General features: G+C 31.3%; 1 protein-coding gene across 1 annotated transcript; it reads right to left on the bottom strand.

Moving 5' to 3' along the window:
• Window positions 1-13294: 13294 nt before the first annotated feature.
• On the bottom strand, window positions 13295-20014 carry LOC125869163 (E3 ubiquitin-protein ligase SDIR1). Its single transcript, XM_049549724.1, has 9 exons — window positions 19863-20014; window positions 17102-17240; window positions 16932-16986; window positions 16787-16839; window positions 16448-16676; window positions 16208-16322; window positions 15551-15596; window positions 14144-14269; window positions 13295-13680 (listed from the first exon to the last, which is right to left on the bottom strand). Exons 2-9 carry the CDS (start codon window positions 17177-17179, stop codon window positions 13555-13557), a joined length of 828 nt encoding a protein of 275 aa, XP_049405681.1. The 5' UTR covers window positions 17180-17240; window positions 19863-20014; the 3' UTR covers window positions 13295-13554.
• Between the last annotated feature and the right edge of the window lie 506 nt (window positions 20015-20520).

The raw sequence follows: 20520 nt of genomic DNA on the forward strand, positions 1-20520 counted from the left end.
TAAACGCTCTTAGAACCAACTAATTTTGTTTGTGCAATTATAATATAGTCCAAAGTGAAATAAATATATAAACGATTAGGTCATAGGGGTTGTTCGAATGGTAAATATTATTTGCCTCCAACCCCAAAGTTTATGGATTCGAGTAAACAAGAAAACAAATCCACAACGAGTCATGAAACAATGAGCCTTAATCCACAACAGTTCTGGAGTTCTACTTGGACCTTAATTGGACTTTGTTGTATACATAAAGCCCATTTAAACTAGTTTGTTGCCTGCTCATTTTGCTCAAATAGTTTTTTAAGGGTTCCTTAATTGTTTAGAAATTTGCTGACTTTCTACCGATGTTTCCGTCGGTAATCAGTCTATCGAAAACAGTTTTCAACAAGCACATTTTTCGTAGATTTCGGAGGAAATATACGTATTTCTAGTAGATAAGAGATTTATTTGAAATGAATTTGAGTTAATCGGGATCATTGAATTTAGAATTTTGTATATATATATTAAAAGAAAACATGGACTCAAAAGTCTCTTTAAAGTTTCTAATTAGATGGCTATTGGGAAAAATGAATGCTAAGACTAGGAGTGCATTTCTATTGTATATGTTTAAGAAAGATGATATCATGTGGGGGTATATTTGCAATTTTGCATCTATTTTGTATTGGTCTTTAATTTTTGCTCCCAAAAACAAATAACGTTTTCATAATATATAAATTTATATTTTCGCATCATAGTATCTCACAAGTTTATCCCGCGCTCATAAATGACTTTTGTTCTCTTAGGCATAAGTTTGAGGGATAATTGTACAGAATGACAAACTTATAATCTAAAATAAATGGAGTAGCTACTGTTTGAATTAATTGCGCCCCGTAGCAAATGTTTGNTACAGAATGACAAACTTATAATCTAAAATAAATGGAGTAGCTACTGTTTGATTTAATTGCGCCCCGTAGCAAACGTTTGTCAGTAGCCTCTCTCTCCCTCCGAATTCTCGCTCGCCACTCTTCATTTCTCGATCGCTCCCTCTGTGCTCGCCTCTCTCGCTTTATACAACATAATTGTATAAATTGCGTTTCTGTTTGTATAAAGCGAGAGAAAATTGTATATACACATGCAAATACATATATATTCGTTTTATACACTTATACTTATACACTAAAAATATTCCCCTACCCAGTTCTCTTTTGCCTTTCTCTCTTTCTCGTTTTATACAAACACAAATTATACAATATAATGTAAAATTTATGTTTGTATAAAGCGAAAGAAAATTGTATATACACATGCAAATACATATATATTCGTCATACACACTTATAATTATACAAATACAAATATTCTCCTGCCCAGTTTTCTTTTGCCTTTCTCTCTTTCTCATTTTATACAAACACAGATTATACAAATATAATGTATAATTTATGTTTGTATAAAGCGAAAGAAAGCGATTTTTGATAGACAAATATTTTTGTCAATGATTTATACAAATGAGAGGCTAACAACAATTTATACAAATGGCCTGCCAGCGAAATTATACAAATTTGAAGAGGAGCCAACAAATTATACAATTGCTTCTTTTTGTATATATGTATAGCGAAATAGACATAGCTATCAATTGTATATGTATAGCGAATTATACATATATATGTTTGCTATGGAGTGCAATTATGCAAACTTTGCTATAGCATACAAATATTATTTTTTTGTTTGCTATATGTGAAAGTTGCTCAAGGATAAATTGTGCAATTATATGTTTTGTATCACACTATCATCTCTTTATAAATTTAATGTTTAAATATTTATATTAATAGATTTTTTAATTAAAAAAAATCTCACTAAGGGTTCATTCTATCCCACCCCGTCAGCTTAGTGGGATGAGATGGCCAACATTTCGTCCCTCTATCTCGTCCCACTAATGTCACGATCTCACCTATCATGTCAAGTCCTTATACTATCATGTCCAGTCTCATCCCACTAAAACCCTCTCATGAATATTAACACGACTAGGAATAATATACATATAACGTTCATCCCTTCCCAGCTTAGTGGGATGGGACGGGCCTAGTGTTCATCCCCCTATCCCGTCCCACTAACATTCAGTCTCCCCTATCTTGTTAAGTCCTTATTCCGCCCCATCCCGTTAGACATCGGTAAGTACCCTATCACAAATATTCAAACATGACTAGTAACACACATATAAGGTCCATCAAACTTTCCACAAATTAGGCCAATCAAAAAGATAAATCTCATATAACTTTGACTATCTTTATTTTGATGTATGTAAGATTTAGGACATGGACCTAACAACAACTAGAGCAATAGTAAAACCTTTAATGAAATACACTATTTCTCTTCTAGACAAGTCATTTAATGTAGCACGTCCAAACCTTCGACGTATCAAACAACCAAGCCAATGTATACTAGTGTTCCATTTCACATATCTCATAATCACAAACTCGAGGTTTTACGGCTTACTAAAACTAATACATATGATTAAAAGCTACAATATATTTTAAGCATTAAATAATTTATGTAATGAGCTCTTCAGAATTCACATAAGACATTTTTCATCACAAATAAAAGGTTTTGCAAGCTTTATATATAAAGAGTTCAAAATTCTCCTTAATTCAATATCATCGATGTGTATTACCAAACTTCCCATCTAAAATTCTTGTCCAAGCTTTATAACAAGATTTTGATAAATAATGTTAAATGATTGAGAAACCTGATAATTCTTAAAACCAATCGCAATTTATGAAACTTGAAGACAGTGAATTTATCTATTTTATTTTTCTTCACTTAAATATCAAAATTAGTATGCACTTGTAACCTATATAACAAACCCCTCTTTGTCACTTGACCTAAGGCCCTGTTTGGATTGTCTTATTGAACGTATTTTAATCTAAAATATCTTTTAAGCATTTATGAAGTGTTTGAGTAAATAAAAAAAAGTGTTTATAAACACTAATTTTTAAGCTAAAAATATAAATACAAGTCAAATGTCATAAATTGAAATTGGCCCGTATTCATAAAATGACCCACAATTGTTAGTTCAATATCCATTAAGAACATTGACAACAATAGCATAAATGGTACACAGGTGCCTTAAGCCTCCAAATTTTAAGGGGGCTCATTTTTTAGAATCATAGGCTTATAAGATTTCTTAGTTTAAAAAAGAGATAACTTGTAAGAAAATGCATATGAATTATTAAGTTTTTGTGTGTTTTACATCTCGATTATCACTTATTCCTTTTTATAAAATATTATTTTCTTGAAAAGACAAAATAAAGGACTTTAGTTGAAGTTTGACTTTAGTTAACAAATAGTATTGGGCAACTATTGATTTTATGCACTTATTCCTTTTATAAAATATTATTTTCTTGAAAAAACAAAATGGAGGACTTTCATTGAAGTTTGACTTTAGTTAACCAATAGTATTGGGCAGCTATTGATTTTATGCACAATTTTCCTTATCTTGAAATGTAAAAGGGTTGTTTCTAATACTATAAAAACTCATCAATAAACGTATTTGGCATTAACGTTTTAGGTATTATTTTATTAAAAGAAATCAGTAACAAAAAGACAAAAAGCTGACGGAGTTAACAGACCTAAAATGTTACTTTCAAATGCGTTTTATTAATTCGTTACTCACAATCACGTTTTATGACTAAAACGTTACTGACCATAAGAACTCTTTAGAATTCAATTACAGATAGAGGCTAAAACATAACTGAGTGTCTGCACATGTATGCAAACTTTGGAATTATGAATTTTTTAAAAATAAAATATAAACATATAAGTTACTATGTTTTAATTAATTTGTAAGAAACTGAAATTACAAATTTGTAATTGAAATCTTACCTTTTAGTAAGATTTACATCCTGAAACTTCAAATTTAAGTTTCAAATTAGTTGGTCAAATACCTAACTGACAAGTTAATCGAAATCGCTTATTGAAATTTGAATCTTATCTATGGAAGAAAGTCAAATTCCAAGAATCAATTCAATATATTTTTTTAAGAAATTTTTGAAAAAGTGGGAAATTTATAGTGACAAAGCATAGCAAAGACGACAACTGTTTGAAATGCCAGCAAAAGAGTTTTGCTTACGGAAACGCAGAGGTTATTTGTGAAGTCGTCGGAGAAATAAGGAAGAAGAGCGTCGTAATAATTGGGGGCGGCGGAGTTGTGGGAGTGACTAGTGAGGTTGATGGTGGTGAAAGTCAGATATAACCTTTTAGTCTTAAAACGTCCCTCTGAGTAATGAATTAATAAAGCGTATTTGAAAGTAACGTTTTAGGTATAAAATGTGTTTGTGAGTAACGAATTAATAAAACGTATTTGAAAGTAACGTTTTAGGTCTGTTAACTCCGTCAGATTTTTGTCTTTTTGTTACTGATTTCTTTTAATAAAATAATACCTAAAACGTTACTGCCAAACACGTTTATTCTAGTTTTGTAAAATTTCAAAAAAATATATTATTTTGGTGAATTGATTTACATAATGGCTTACTTTGGTAAAAAATTCAATAGTATTGGGCAGCTATTGATTTTATGCACAATTTTACTATAAAAACTCATCTCAAGAAAAAGCAATTCAAGTAATTCTCAAGATATAACATAGTTTCTCTATTCATACGAACACAAATAGATTATGTAAATATTTGCTCGAACTCAAGATCTTACTTATCAAATATTATGGTGAAAGATATAATTTTTTTAACTCACTATGATATTCCTGATTCATACATAATATCAGAAAAAATGGGATACAAATTTAATAATGATTCTATAGGCTAGGTCAAAATATAATAACAATGAGAACAACAACAACTTCAAAGTTTTTCTCAAAATCTTTGATGCACAAGAACAAATATTTTACAGGAAAACCCTAAAAATTTAGCAATTCCCAACTCTTCATAATTTTCAAATCATGCATTTTAAGCCCATCTGAAAACCACAATTATTACGACAATATAGTCATCCCTAATTGCACTCCATAACTATTTAATGTTATTTGGTCATTATAGTTCCTAATGAAAGTCTCGACTTTCTTAAGTTATGGGGTCATTAATTATGAGTTATGACATTTACGAAGGGTGAAACCCTCTATTTTTTTAAAAGAATTGTTTAAAGAGGAAATTCTATTCATGATCTTCAATACACTCTAATTGTCAAAAGAAAATGTTACAAACATTAACTACTTACTTTTTTTAGGTTGTTTTTTTCATATATAAAAGGGAAATTTGAAACTATTTAGCCTCAAATCTTTATTTTACCATAAAGACATGCTCTTATATTCATGAAAAATGGGACATTTAAGGGATATATTTAAGATCATGAGAAAAGCTTAATTCAAAATTTGAAGTACATAAATTGTGAAATTTATTTTTCCATCTATCTCAATTTGTTGGTCCTACTATTTCTTTTAGTCTATCCAAGGAATAATATCTTTTCTTTCTGACCACTCCTTAATTCTAACTTTCTCTGTTCCATTTCTAAGACCACAGATTAAAAGACATTTGAGGACATTCAACATGATCTCAGTTTAAGATCTCAAAATTTAATTATTTTTTTATTTTCTTAACATAACGACGAAACAAAACCAGACATATAAATTAAAACAAAATATTACAATTTTCCAAACAAAAATGTCTAGGTTCTGTTGAATCAGGATTTATCATATCATATCAAACATCGAAAGAAATTCAGTATTTGATATCTACTTTTAATCAACAAATGGCCAAATTACCAAAATTAAATTTTGAAAATATCGAATCAAATACCGAACGTCCACCCCTAATGTATAAAATGAAACTAATAAGAGAATATTTGACTGACCTAATGAACTGTAGATGGGACTGCCCCATATGCAAAAAATGTGAAGGCACCATATGCCAAAGGCCCAAAATAAATCATCAACTGTAACAAACAATGACAAGAGATACTCATCAAGCAAAAGAGCTAGTTAGTAATGACAAAAAAATCAGAATCCAAAGAGACCAATAAGATGCAAATAACACACACAAAAAATATAAAAAAAATTCCTTTGTAAATATTTAAATGTAACAATGAAGTATAGACATCGCACTATTAGAAACAAAGATTTTTCACACACTAATCAATGAAACATTTTTGTTACAAATATGATTTTTTTTCCATTCATTTTTCATCGAATCAACTCAAAAATAGATTCTCATTGAAATACAGAAAAACTTTCAAATTTTTCTATCGAATCAAAAGATCTATAAAAATAGTAACTAAATATTATTCAAAGGAAAATAGTGATATTTTAAAAGTGTAAGATGTTGTAGCAAGTGTATATAGGTTAGTGAAATTCTTTCGAACCTTGCTAACGCGGGATGTTTTTTGTGTATCTACCTTTTACATTGGAAGTACAGACATACTTACTGCAACATCAGACAGTACGGTCAATTGTTCAGAAAAAATAATTATTATGAACAAGAATAAGAGACAATTAAATGAAAAAAAATACATTATATATCTAGGCTATTTTGTTTTTCTGCAACAAAAAATAGATGGACTTCACTTTTATGGAGAAAATAAATATTAGATCGTAAAAAAATAATCAGACATTCTTTATCTATAATAATTTTGATAAATTATAGATTATTCGTTTCAAAAGCGGATCTACAATGTTAATCTTTTCTAGAGGGTTAAAAGATGATTCATCCAAACCTCCTTTAACGAAAAATCACAACATATGTATTTTAGTGTAAATTATAAGATAAGATATTAAATACTTACAATATCACACGATCTGGATTCATGAATGTTGAAAATTGTTTCTAGTAAAAAAAAAAATTAGTCATTATTCGCCGCTGCAGCATCATCAAGATTCCCACACATCGCCATAGGGCTTTTAAAAATTATAAGAGCCCTAATATAGCTATGTGAATCTTGATGATGCTCCACCCGCAAAAAATTGACTTGGAACTATATCATCACGATCTTTATCGATACAACTATAATAATAATATTATATTAGATGTAACTCGAACATGAAAATAAAAAAGGTACTTGACCAAAACCCTAACCCTAGGAAAATAATGAAAGGGAGAAATGGAAAAAAACAATAATATTGGAGTGGTGATGAGAAAAATGTGTTAAAGAGTGGATGTATAAATACTAAAATATGTGATGAGAAAAAAGTGAATATTATTATTACGAGATATTAGGGATTGGTTGGTGTGTGGTACACTGCAACAGTTACACATCACAATCTTAAGTACCAAAAATTACTCAGAAATTTAATACTATACTTTTACTCAGTCTGTTTAAATTACAGCTTAATATGGAAAATAAATATATTTACTATATTGTAATTGCGTCCTGCAAAAGAATTTTATCAAATTGATTGATGGTGAAGTGTATGTATTAAAGGAGGAAGAGTACTACACGTCAACTATTGTATAGGGTTTAAGGTTTGCATGTGTTAGGCTCAATTAATTAAGATTCGTGCTGAAAAGTTTTGTTCTAAGGGTAAATCGTGTGATTCCGGCATAGTGATCTTTTTTACTCTTCAAGTACAATTTTTATTTTATAGAAGTTCTTTTTTAAAAAAAAATTATTAGAAGTCTATGGTTTTTAATACATATATAGGTAGGTCAAATATAATATACGCCACCATCATAGTGATTACTATTACTATTCCTTTATTTTTTTATAATTGTGGTGTGCGAAATTAATTTGTAGCATATCTTGATTAATTTTACAAAATATCTATCTTCTCCCATCAACAATAAATATCATGAGATAATGACAAAAGAAAATACGAGATAATTTAATGTTAATGATATGATTTGTCCATAAAGTATAATAGATGACAATCTTATATATATATATATATATATATATATATATATATATATATATATAATACACAGAAAAATTTGAATATTTTCTCTAACTATTTGTATTGTTAAAACAAAAGGTGAAAGGACCTACATAAAATGTAAAATCATTTGATTGTTGAAAAAAAAAATATTTTACATGTGATGAAGATTCGACTATCTATGAGAACGGTCGATTGTGAAAAGATTGGGTGACATGACAACAAATATAATTAGGAAAAAAGTATAGTTTCTTGTGTACAATCTACTCAAAATATATTGTTATTGTATTAAAATTGCGTATAAGAAGTTGTATATAAGAATTATAAAATTATAATTGTCAAGTATTATATTGTATGTATTAAAACTGCTTATTAGAAATTGTTATTGTATTAAAACTGCTTATTATGAAATTATATTGAATTATATTGTTATATGAAACTGCTTATTACAAATTGTACCAAATAGTTTCAAAATTATACTATAATTAAATATTTTTACCACGACTTAGTCTATATATTTCTCAGTTTCATTTTATATATCTTATCTAAATATTCAAAAAGTTTAACAACGTAAAAGAAACTTTTTTCAAACTTTCAACTTTAATGTATTGAAAAATGTCTTTTTGCTATTAAAACATGTCATATATATATATATATATATATATATGAAATCCTAGGTAAATCCAGCTAATAACAAGGTCAACACAAGTCTAATCAAATACAGTCTAATGTCTTTATCAAAAGCTAAATTACTAATGTGTATTAGTGGACCATTTGTAATGTTAAAAGAAATGAATTTTGAATCTAATATAATTGTCATAGAAATATTAATTAATGTAGTGAAATTTTAATTTACTCTAACATTCTACAACACGTATTAGATTATTAATTGAAACTTGAACAATATATTGGGAAGGAGGAGGCGAGAGGATAATATTTAGAAAATATTTAAACTTGATTTCACCTCACATCTATGCCTTCCAACTTTAGACGTGCATAAGTAGATCCTTAAACTTGTATAAAATTGAATCAATAGACACATGCGTCCTACACAACATCCTACTTGGCAATTTGAATCCTATATGACATTCTACGTGTATTATGTCACGTAAGACTCATATGTCTACTTCTTATTCAATTTTATACAAATTTAAGTGTATACTTACTCAAAATTTACCTATTTTTAATTTAAGATCATAAAATTTATTTTTTTAACTTTCTTAAAATCAAACTTATCAAATGAAAATCTCGAAAAGTTAAAAGACAGAGACATTGATGAATGATGGGGGCGGGGAGAGGGAAACACGGGGTAGTGGGGAGGGCCATGTTCAGATACCCAAAGCCCAACTCTTCACATATCCTCTCGTTTCCGTACGGATTCTTCAATTATTATTACCCCATCCGTCGTATTTTATGTGGTATCGTTTAATCTAATATCGAATATAAAAAAAGAAAAAACTAAAAATATGTGGTATGAAATGATTCTTAGATCATTAACGATAAAATGAAAATTTTATAGTTAAATTATTTTTAATTATAATAAGGTGATATTTTTTTTAACAAAATAAAAGGGAGGGAGTATTATTTTTTCATTTGGTGTATGGACACCCACTTTGGACATTATTAATTCAAATTCGTATAGAAAATTTTCATTTAAGGTAGTAAAGTGCTTCTTGTTAAAGAAGAATATATATTCAGAGCTGAAATTCGAGATCGGAGTAATATTACCACAACTTTAGACGATACTCTTCAATTATTTCTCCGCTTTCTACGCCAACACTGAACTAACTGATGAATGTCTTATGTTCTCTAAATATCCACGCTACTTGTTTCATGTAGGGATAGCATTATCACTTTTTTTATCGTGATTGATTTGGAGGTGAATTATATCGATATTAAATTTTACGTAAGTTATATCAAGAAACGTGTGTAATAAGTGATGAGAAAAATTTATATATTATTTCCTGCAATGTAAAAAGCAGATTAACTAATACATGAATAACTAAACGTTGCAATTGCATAACTAATACTTGCATAAAATGATTTTTCTTATGACTAGACCCTATTTTACTAATAATATCATATTCTTGATAGAAAACGCTACCTCCCCAATAGATTTTACACACGTAATTTTGAATTACTCGAGCTGCAATGAAAATACCAAACACCAAATAGAAAATCAATACCGATAAGAAAATTAATAAATTAAGGCTAGCTATAATAACCTAAGGATTCTTATGAGAAACCTATTTTTGATTTCACAACCTTTCTTTCATGTCTTGAAAGGACAATTATATATATTGGTATGTCAAATCAATTTATTTTTACCCCACTTCATAGCTTGTAGCACTTGTATACGTCCTCAACTTGTAGCCTTGTATACGTCCTCAAGGTTGAAATTAACTTGGATTTTCCTCGTCCACACCTAGTCATGACCAATTTTGATCGATACTTACGCTTGATTTTTTAAAAAATCTCCCTATAATTTTAGGTCATGTCAAATCATTTTTTTATAGATACTAAATTTTAGAAACGTGTGTTGCACATGTATATCTAAGACCAATTAACTATTGCATCAAAATGTTCCTTCACGTGTATATCAACGAAGAATAGTGGTACCTCAAATTTTGATGAATTTCAAACTCACACAATGACTACAAAAGTTAGAGGAAGAAGAGTAGAAAATTAAAAACATGTATAGTTTAAAAGTTAGAGGAAACCACTCTATTTATAGCTAACAATTAACAAAGGACATTATCAACAAGTGTTTATCGTGTCTTATCAGAAAAATCACAACCCTTCAGAAAGTCACAATCCTTCAAAAAAAATCACAATTCATCGAAACAATCACAACCCTTCGAAATAGTCAAAGGTATTATAATAATTTAACATTCAAAGCTATAAGAAATTCATGTTTTTAAGATATTATTATAGATTATATAATTAAGACGAATTCAATGCATTAAACTTTCACAAAAGAGCCGTAATATTTTAGCGTACAATTAATTCAAAAATTAAAAGTAATGATTGGAGTAACGTATAAACAATATCAATTTCATTAAAAAAATAAAATTGTTTTACACTTTTAAGCATGTGTAAATCAGAAAAGTGTAATATGTTTAAAATTTTCAAAATTCTCCATAAAAGATTGAAAATAATATTGTTTTATTAATCGAATGAAAGTAAACATATTGCAAACCTTCACCGTTAATATGAGGTTTCAAATTTTATTCTCGGAAATAAAAAAAAAATCTTGAAACCCTTAGGTAGGAGTAAAGTCTGCATATACTCTCTGCTCTTTAAACTTCACTTTGTGAAATTTGATAATTTCGTTCAGTATTATCCTACAAATTTTAACAAGTCTTGCGCATTACAAATTTGAATTAGTCGGAAACCAAACATAGGTAAAAGAATCAAATTTTGAAATTTTTTTGCATTAAAAAGATAGCCCAGAAATCTCGCTGAGAAAATTGACAGCAACAGAAAATTAAATTCATAGGCAGTGCCCTATATTTATGCTTGTCTATTTAGCTTTCTTAATTTAGAAACTAAATTGTCCTTTTTTTTTCTCAATTTTATTTTTTTGGTAATTTTCACTATTTGTCCTAGAAATATTGATAAAATTAAATTTTTAGTCCATGTGATCTAGTTACTGTTTATCAAATTTTAGTCCTTGTGATCTAGTCCTTATCAAATTGGTTCAGTATTATCCTACAAATAGAGAATAAGTAAATTTTATTCCTATATTAGGGATAAAGAAGTTGTTTTCAATAAATCCTCGGCTCAAGGGAAAAATAGTTCAGAAAAAATAATAATACAAGAACAAGAAATAACAGATAGTAACAAAAAAATAAATCAAATAGTAACTAGAAAGTAACTACAACAAAATCATAAGATAGTTGAAGTACAAGACAACAAATAATAACGAAAATCAAAGAATCAGAAACTACTAGAGCAATACTATAATTACTAGTATAGACGGATAACAAGACAATGCATTGTAACCTACTAACTTTCTACGCTAATCTATATCTCCATAACCTCCTAACTAACGTTTGAACTGCGTCATGTCTTGTGTAATCACATTTCCTCAATATTTCTTCGATCTACCTCTTCCTCTCTTAATAATTAATATTATCTATAGACAGTCTTTCATACCTCCGCACTGGAACATTCGGACACCTCCTCTTCACATATAATGTCTCTGATTTGATATTTATTCATGATTTTCAGAACAATGAATCAAACCTCGAATTATTGTATTAACGATTAATATTAATATAAAACATAATTTTATGATACTAATAAAGTCTTCCAGATAAACTTCTAATTTTTAATCAATAAATTAGAGTCTTGACATAATGATGAAACAACGTAATACCCCAGTGACGTGAAAGGACTAATTCATGCATCTGAACAGAAATATTGTGAAGAATATTTTTAGGTGGTGCATCAACTCATACCAAAGTTCAATGATACAAATTAAAGGTGTTAAATAAATGAATTGAGTTGAATTTGAACGGATCAAACTGTGTTAAGTTAGTAAAAAAAAAAAATGAAAAATACCGAAAAAACCATTTATTTTAACTTAATAATAGGTGAATTTACAATATTTGAAGTGAAATAATAACATAGGTCATAGGAAGCATAATACAAAGAATAAAAAATTCTTATGGTTCAATTATTTTCTTGTTTTATGTGATGATGTGAAAGACGAAAGTCTCTCATTGATTAGGAAAAAAGCATTTGTTCTCCTTATATTAAATTGTCTTTTCTTGAGCTTGTAAAGAACTAACTGAAATGATTAGCCTCTCTTACTACTAGGCGGAGCTAGACGGGGTTCATGAATTCGTTCTTCTGTAGACCCTATATTTGTATTAGAAAATTAAATTAATATATGTATATTTACATGTGAACTCCCCTCCCCCCCTTGCCCCTCCTCCCCCCAAAAAAATTGATTTAGAACTTCCAAATTTCTAACCTTGGTTCCGCCTCTGACAACAGTAACACCTAGTATGGTCAGCACCAATAGTGCGTCCAGGCAACAAAGCTTACACCAGGGGCGGAGCCACCTTATACTAAGGGGTTCATCGAAAATTATCTTATTTATATAATTTTTTATGTATATTTAGTAAATGTTGAACCTCCTGCGACTACTTCGTCTGTCTATTTCTACAGATTTTGAACCCCCTCATTGAAAATCCTGGCTCCGCCACTTGCCTTACAGTCATTCACATTGATTCATCTGCTACGCCTTGAACCTCATACACATAAGAAATGGGCTCAAAGGCAAAACTGATCGATTTGATAGCATCAAAAACAAAATATATTAGTCAATCTCTTGAGGGTAAAAACACTAGAATCAAATCAAACTAAAAACATAACGAAGCTTAAGCAACATGAGTAGACAGAAGGACCAATTTGATGATAAATGTGACAAACATTCTTGACACAGCTAAAATTTCCAGATAAGATTTTTCAGTACAATACAATGATGGGAGGAAACAGACACAGTTGACGAAACTATTGTTCAGGCTCATGGGCTGTGTACCTCGAACGAGGGATCCCGCCTCTGTATCCTGATAAAATTTAAGACTAAGCTAATATTTACTAATCTGAGATATTTCTGCTAGTTTGCACAATTGCAGAGTGCCATAACAGACGTTTGATGATACAGGCTATATATATGTATGTGTGTATCGATGCTGAAACTACACCATATCATAAGCATCTTCTCCTCCTTGTCCATTCTCATCCCACCTGGACCCGGCCCTAAATTTGCAGACAGGGCAAGTTCCCCGCTGCCGTAGCCATGGGTCAATGCAGTTTGCATGGAACTGCAAAAACAAAAGATAAAAATTGAAAGTATGTAACTTCTCTGAAATATTATGTCCAAATAATCATACTGAACTTTACTAACTTTGCTGCTAGAAGGTTAAATTAGGCAAATTTTTATCCTCAACAACCACCCCATTCCTTTTCCCCCACACCCCCAAAAAAGACGGAAAGAGATGATATTTAGCAGTTCTCTATAAAAGACTATCTACAAGTTCTTCTAGATGCCTGACCATGTAGGTAACTAAACCATAATATTTTCTTGTTTTAATACACTTGAATAATGAAGTGAGCTCTCCAAATAGTTGAGATGATTGTCGATACTAACTAATTAAATTGAAACAAAAATCTTATTGATCTACGGAAATGTGCTCAAAAAGGAATTTCTGATGGTAAGAATGTGTGATATACTTGCATGTGTAGAAGACTACCACGAGAATAAACATAACTATCAAAATACTTAACCTGATGTAAGCAAGGCAAGCTACGAATGAGTTCACCATCATTGACTTGCTCCAAGCAGACACTGCAAGTTAGTTCGTCATCTGAGTTCTTTGTACCTCCTACAGCATTTGCAGGTTCTTGCTTCTTCTGCTTGAAATACAATAATAAATTACTTACTCTTGTGACGAAAAAAATTAAGTTTTCACGACTACATTTGGCAAATAATAAATGAGTCTAGCACAGATAATACACATCGCTGACATGACTTGATTTTTATTTCATCAACAATGAAGGATGCCAATGCAGCAAGGTAATTTGTCTTTTGTTGTATTTATGAAGCTTATGTCTCCTTCAAATTTACTCCTCTTTTTTATTCCTTCTTTGATGGTTATCTTTTTATTCTCTAGATGAAGAAAGAGCTTCATTGCTATATGCTTAATAGTCATAGAACAAATTGTCCTCCAATCTTTTGAGATTTTTGGTTTATGGTTGAGTTGAGGAGAAGAACCTCGGAATATGAAGTAATGAAAACAATTCTCATAGAGTCGGGACTCTCCTACCAAAGGTTGAGAACTTCTTCCACGAGGCTCTTATTATACTTTCTTTTCTAATATGAGCTCTAACATCTCTGGAGGAGGTGCCTTTTAGAAAGACTAGTTTCAATATGAGGAGGAAAAAGACATCGCAAAAGGAAAAGGAATAGGAAAAATCAGAATTGGCCAGTTTAGGGACACAGCTTAGGGTCTGTTCAAGGTAAGGAGCATGGGATCAGCATCTACACTAAAACATGAAATGAACTCAATAGTTCACTTGAATGCAGGTGAAACACTTCTTTAATATTAGAATTTAATTTTGCGTATACACTATGGTGTCACTGGATAAGAATCAATTTGTCATCTAAACATACATTATGGTGAAGACATTTGAAACTTACCCAAAAAGTCATTCTCCCTACATTCCATACATTATGGTGAAGACATTTGGAACTTACCCAAAAAGTCATTCTCCCTACATTCCATTTTATGTGGCCGTTTTTAGTCTGTAAGTCTGTTGCGAAGAGAACGGAAAATTCCTATAATTGGAAACATCGTTTTATATGTCCCATTTTACCCTCAATGACAAGCTTTTACAACCAAAACAATGTCTATGGCACATTTAAGACATAAGTTCCAAAAATATTCTTTTTTCCCTTTAAACTCTGTGCAAGTCAAACATTGCCACATAAAATGAAATGGAGGTAGTAGTAAAAATAGGACGGATCATCACATTGTGTCTTATAGATAAATCATGTAAACACTGTTCCTGCAAATCAATTGTGCAAACGAAAAGGACACTAGAATGCGAAGAGTCAAAAACAACTCCAAAAGATAATCAATTGGGTAGGCATCTCTTTTACAAGCTTCGAGAAAGGGCTAGAAAATGAGGTACCTCAGTGGACCCTGAAGAAGATGTTGGGTGTGTTGATGTACCAGCACTGCCAAGAAGACCAGTCATCAGGATCAAGAGAAGCCAAGATATTACTAAAGGAGAGACATGGCACAGTACCAACAGATATACAGTTATACACTGATCTATAACAAGCTTATTGCAAACCATATTACGAGGAAGGGAATCCCCATCACAAAAAAAGAGACACAACTGACATACAGATAATATTGTCCTCAACTTCATCGGAGAAATTGAGATATAAAATTCCTAAACTTCCACTACAGAGCAAGAAAATGAAGAATGAAAGAACATCAGCACTCAATAACATAGCTCGCTGTGCAGAAATTATACATTAGGATTACATATAATACAAAATTATGTAGTTAATAAAATTCCATCATGTATATGACCAAATCAAAGCACACCAGCAACCTAAAAAATCATCACAAGTTGACACCATGGTTCGGTAATCTTTAGAAACTGATTAAAACTGACAATAACCTCCTCAATTCCATTAATCACAAGCCACAGATGGAAATTAACAAAGAAGAGAGGAAGAAGACGTAAACTGATTTAGGAGTTAAATTGATATATCAAAAGCTGAGATCTCATAAGGGTGCAGAAGCAAAAACTAGAAATGAAATCAACATGACAGACCTTTGGGGTCCAGAAACCTTATACTTGTGAACAGGAAGAGCATTTATCTCTTCCTCAGTCATTGATGGGGTTGTAGGAGCATCATCAGAATCCAGTGCCCTCAACGTTTCATAATCTGCTAGTACCAAAAAATATCAATAAACTTCCCACACCTTTTAAGACCATTACAAGATAAGTTTTGGTTTCTGGATTTTCAAAAAGCCAGAAAACGCTCAAGATCAGAGATGCATGCATTGTCACCTAAGTCATCAAACTCCCTGTCAAGAAGTGCAAGCTGTAGTCTGAGGCCTCGCAACCGTCCTCTGGTTGCAAGTGCTATTGATGGGGGCATATGCAGCCGCAACTCTGTAGGACCAAGAAGGCCACTTGCAGCAACAGCGTGAGCTTGTGCCTGTGCTTGAAGCTGCTGACACGTTGCATACATCCTTAGGGTTGTTGCCATGAAGAAGACACCAAGCACCAACCACAGCTGCAAGGTAGATTTAAGCCAAAACACACAAAGTTCCACATAATCAAAATAAGGGCCAGATTTAATTCAATCATACATAATCTGATATCACTCTTTAAGAGACCACTAACCAGAAAGTTCGGTGACATTTGATGAGAATTCAGAATCATGAACAGCAAGAGCACTGTCACAACAAAGTGGTTACATTGAAAGATCTAGGTAAATCAAACACATGACAAAAAAATAATAGAAAAAATTGATATAAGCTAGAGGTACCTGTGACAAGAAAAGCTAGTGAGTTAGTATTAACTGGACGGCCAGCATGGACTCGCTGAATATGGAAAACGAAGAAAGTAAGGGTACATAAGTACAACAAATGTAACAAGCACTAGAAGCATTTAGGGCAACCAAGACCAAGATTATTAAAAGGAGATGTAGGAGACTACCACTGCACGGCGCTCAGGGATCAATCCTGGAAAACCAGGTTCTATATCTGCTCTAGCACCTCGGAAAACAAAACTCATGTTTGGAGTTGTACAAGATAGAAGGTCCAGCAACCAAATCCCACTGAAGAGCTTGAATTAACTGAAAATCCAGAGAATAGCAAAGTGAGAAACTTGTCCAGTACAAATATTAACCCACTACACTTTGTTTAAGAAGACAACACTAAAGCGAACTGTCATAACAGAAGATTAATGAGAATAGCCAAATGCCCTGCCTCCCCACCCCACCCCACCTAATCTATTAGCCCATTACCAACTACACACCTTTACATCATGGAGTCCTATTAACCCGCTGAACTACATTAAAGTAGAATAATTATCTCTCAAAAAGTCATAACCTTTACACTGTGTATTCATTTTTAATATTTTTTTCTTTTCCTTTTTTTTTCTCTCGTTGTTTTCTTCTTTATTTGATTTCTTCCTTGCTTGCCGGAGCAACCATTGATGTAGAGTATATTCATTTGATTTATATTTCTTTCCTTTCCATTTGATCTCTTGAAATTCATGAAGTGCCGCCAGTTACTTTTATCACATAACAATAGTGGAAAATGGCAAAAAGTTGCATATTGCAATATTTTCATGGCTGACTTTGGCTATATGATTCCACATATAGATCTCTCGAAGTTCGTAGATCAAATGGGTCACAAAGTTTCCTTTAATTTCTACTCCTAGAAACATTGAACATCTCCCAAAACTTCCCATAAATCTTGCCCCTTCCCTAAATTTTGTCAAACTTCCGATTCCCCACATCGAAAAGCCAGCGGAAAATACAGAAGCTACTCTTCAATTTTGCTTCTTACGGGTTCTTCAATTGCTTCAAATTCAACACTCCGACAGCCCATTTCAACATATTCATCGTTGTGTTTCTGAGTTTCATCGGACTTGTGCGGGAATTGATCAACGTTAACGAAATTTAGAGAACCACCTTTGAAGGACTTCGAGAAAAGCTTGAAGAAACCATGAAATGAGTATGATGATTTTTTGATATCAAAAAAGGAAAAAGAGAAATTTAAAAGATTGAAAAAAAAAAAATGAATTAATTTCACAATCTCCAACTAGAAACTGACACATGGAGTATTTAATTCAACTTTAGCCATTTTAGACTTCTCCATCAACCCTTATGGACTTCCAACAGTGTATTCACCTTCTTGGACAGATCAGCGTTTAAGGGTTACAAAATTCCGAAAATAAAAGGTTCAGGGGGTAATTGGACTCTCGTGAAGTTTAAGTGTGTAATTGAAAATTGGCTAATAGATTGAGGGCACATTTGGCTATTTTCTCAAGATTAATAGCGCAATTCACAAGAAGAAACAAAGTATGGACTTGGGACAAAAAATACTGAGAAGAAAGAGAACGTCTTCATTTATGTAACTAAGGGTAAAATGGGGATGCTAAGAGTAAATTGTTCTCAAAAAAAGAAAGGTGTCATATTTTTTTGGTACAGACTAAAAAGAAAAGTATCACATAAAATAAAGCAGGGGACATGTATATGTGTAGAAAATTGGTAATGTACATGCTTTACTCTTCTTGCATACCATTTATATACTGTACATACTCATCTTAACTATCACGTCAGTCAAACACCTTCACACAGGATGAAAAGGAGAGAATGTGTTCATTCATGTTAGAGGAGTAGTGTATGTACATTAACTCGGCTTTATTGCATGTATACACATATTCCCCAATTGACAACACCCCTAACTGACTAACTGAATAACATTGTCTTCTATCCTCCCTCACAGCCATCATCTAACAACAGAGCCATGCTAATGTATTTTCCAACACAAGCGAAGCTCGAGCATATTTAATACCTCCAGGTCTAAAATGGAGTAAATGTAAGCTGACGATAGCAGCAGGAAGGACATTCACATTGACTTAAGTCCAATGTTATAGAGAACGAGGGACCAAGTAAACCACGTAGTATTAGCATTGCACTCATAGTATACATGAGTTCATACAATTCATATCATACACTAAAAGACGTTTTTTTTAGTATAACTTTGTTGTCTAACTTGCGCTCACCTCAAGTAATTCCACAGGATACATATCGCCTCCTACCAGCAACAAGCCAGATAGAAAGCAATCACCTAGCGTTTCATCTCTACTAAAATTTGAACATGAGATCTCATGATTCTTAACCCACTTCATTCACCACTAAGCCACACCCTTAGGGTTACACTAAAAAAAACTTGCATACTAAGAGACTCATAATTGGCAGCTAGAGATCCTCTTTACCAGAAAAGTCTCCTTTTTTGTCAATACAATATAAGAACCCATGTAATCATAATGTATAAAAATCAGAAACAAGTTAGAATCCCTGTACTTCCCACAACAACAAAAAAAGTAAGCTTTTTTAAGAGTCTCACAACATCAATTTTTACAACATGTTTAATGTTAATTACAGTCTGTACAACTAAAAATCAAAAATATAATTCGGCCTAAAACCCCCCAAAATTCATCAATAAGCAGCTGAAAATTTGAAATTCGCTCAGATTACATCATTTTCGAGGAGAACAATCAGTAACCAAACTAAACTTTTAACAACTCAAAAAATTAACTAACATACCAGCAGAACCAATGCATATCCAAAAGTAAATTCAACAAGATTACAAAATTGTCGGTGCATCTAAATGAATCATATATGATAACATATACAAAAATGGACAACATTTTTAGATAGAGAGAGCGAAGATCAATTACTTACAAGCTTGATTAATGGCGATTGATCGAAACACAGAACAAATTTATCAAATTTGATCGATTATGAGCGAACGAGTCGACTCTAGAAAGATCCAGAAAATTGGACTCGAACGCCAAAGCTAAAATGTTTGGGTCTTCAAATTAGAGAAAAAAAATGGTTTATGAATGTCGGGTTTGCTATATGAAACGACGTCGTTTGCATGCAAAAGGTCCGACTCCGGCCGAATTAACCAAATCTGTTTACTTTTTAACAGTTTGGATGGTTGGTGGTACTTATTTATATAATATTTATTTCTTTGACTGAGAGATTTTGTAATATTTTAACTTTAAAAATGTATATTTTTATGGGTTATTTTTTGTTAAATAAGTGGGATACTGGGATTTAATGTGGATATATTATATATATAAATAAATGATAATATTATTAAATATTTGCTAAATAAGGAAATGTATCTTTTTTAGGATTGATTAAAAAAGATATATGTCATATAAACTGATATGGGGAGTATGTTATTTTATTATATCATGTGTTGAATTAATTATTATGAAACATTGGAAATTAATACGTCATATTATATAATGATGAATTTATTGTAGTTCGTGTTATTATCTCCCTTTTTTTTTTCACGACTATCAAGATAGTTGAATAAGATAGATGGAAT

Source organism: Solanum stenotomum, chromosome 6 (assembly GCF_019186545.1).
Source record: "Solanum stenotomum isolate F172 chromosome 6, ASM1918654v1, whole genome shotgun sequence".
In the NCBI taxonomy this organism is placed as follows: Eukaryota; Viridiplantae; Streptophyta; class Magnoliopsida; order Solanales; family Solanaceae; genus Solanum; species Solanum stenotomum.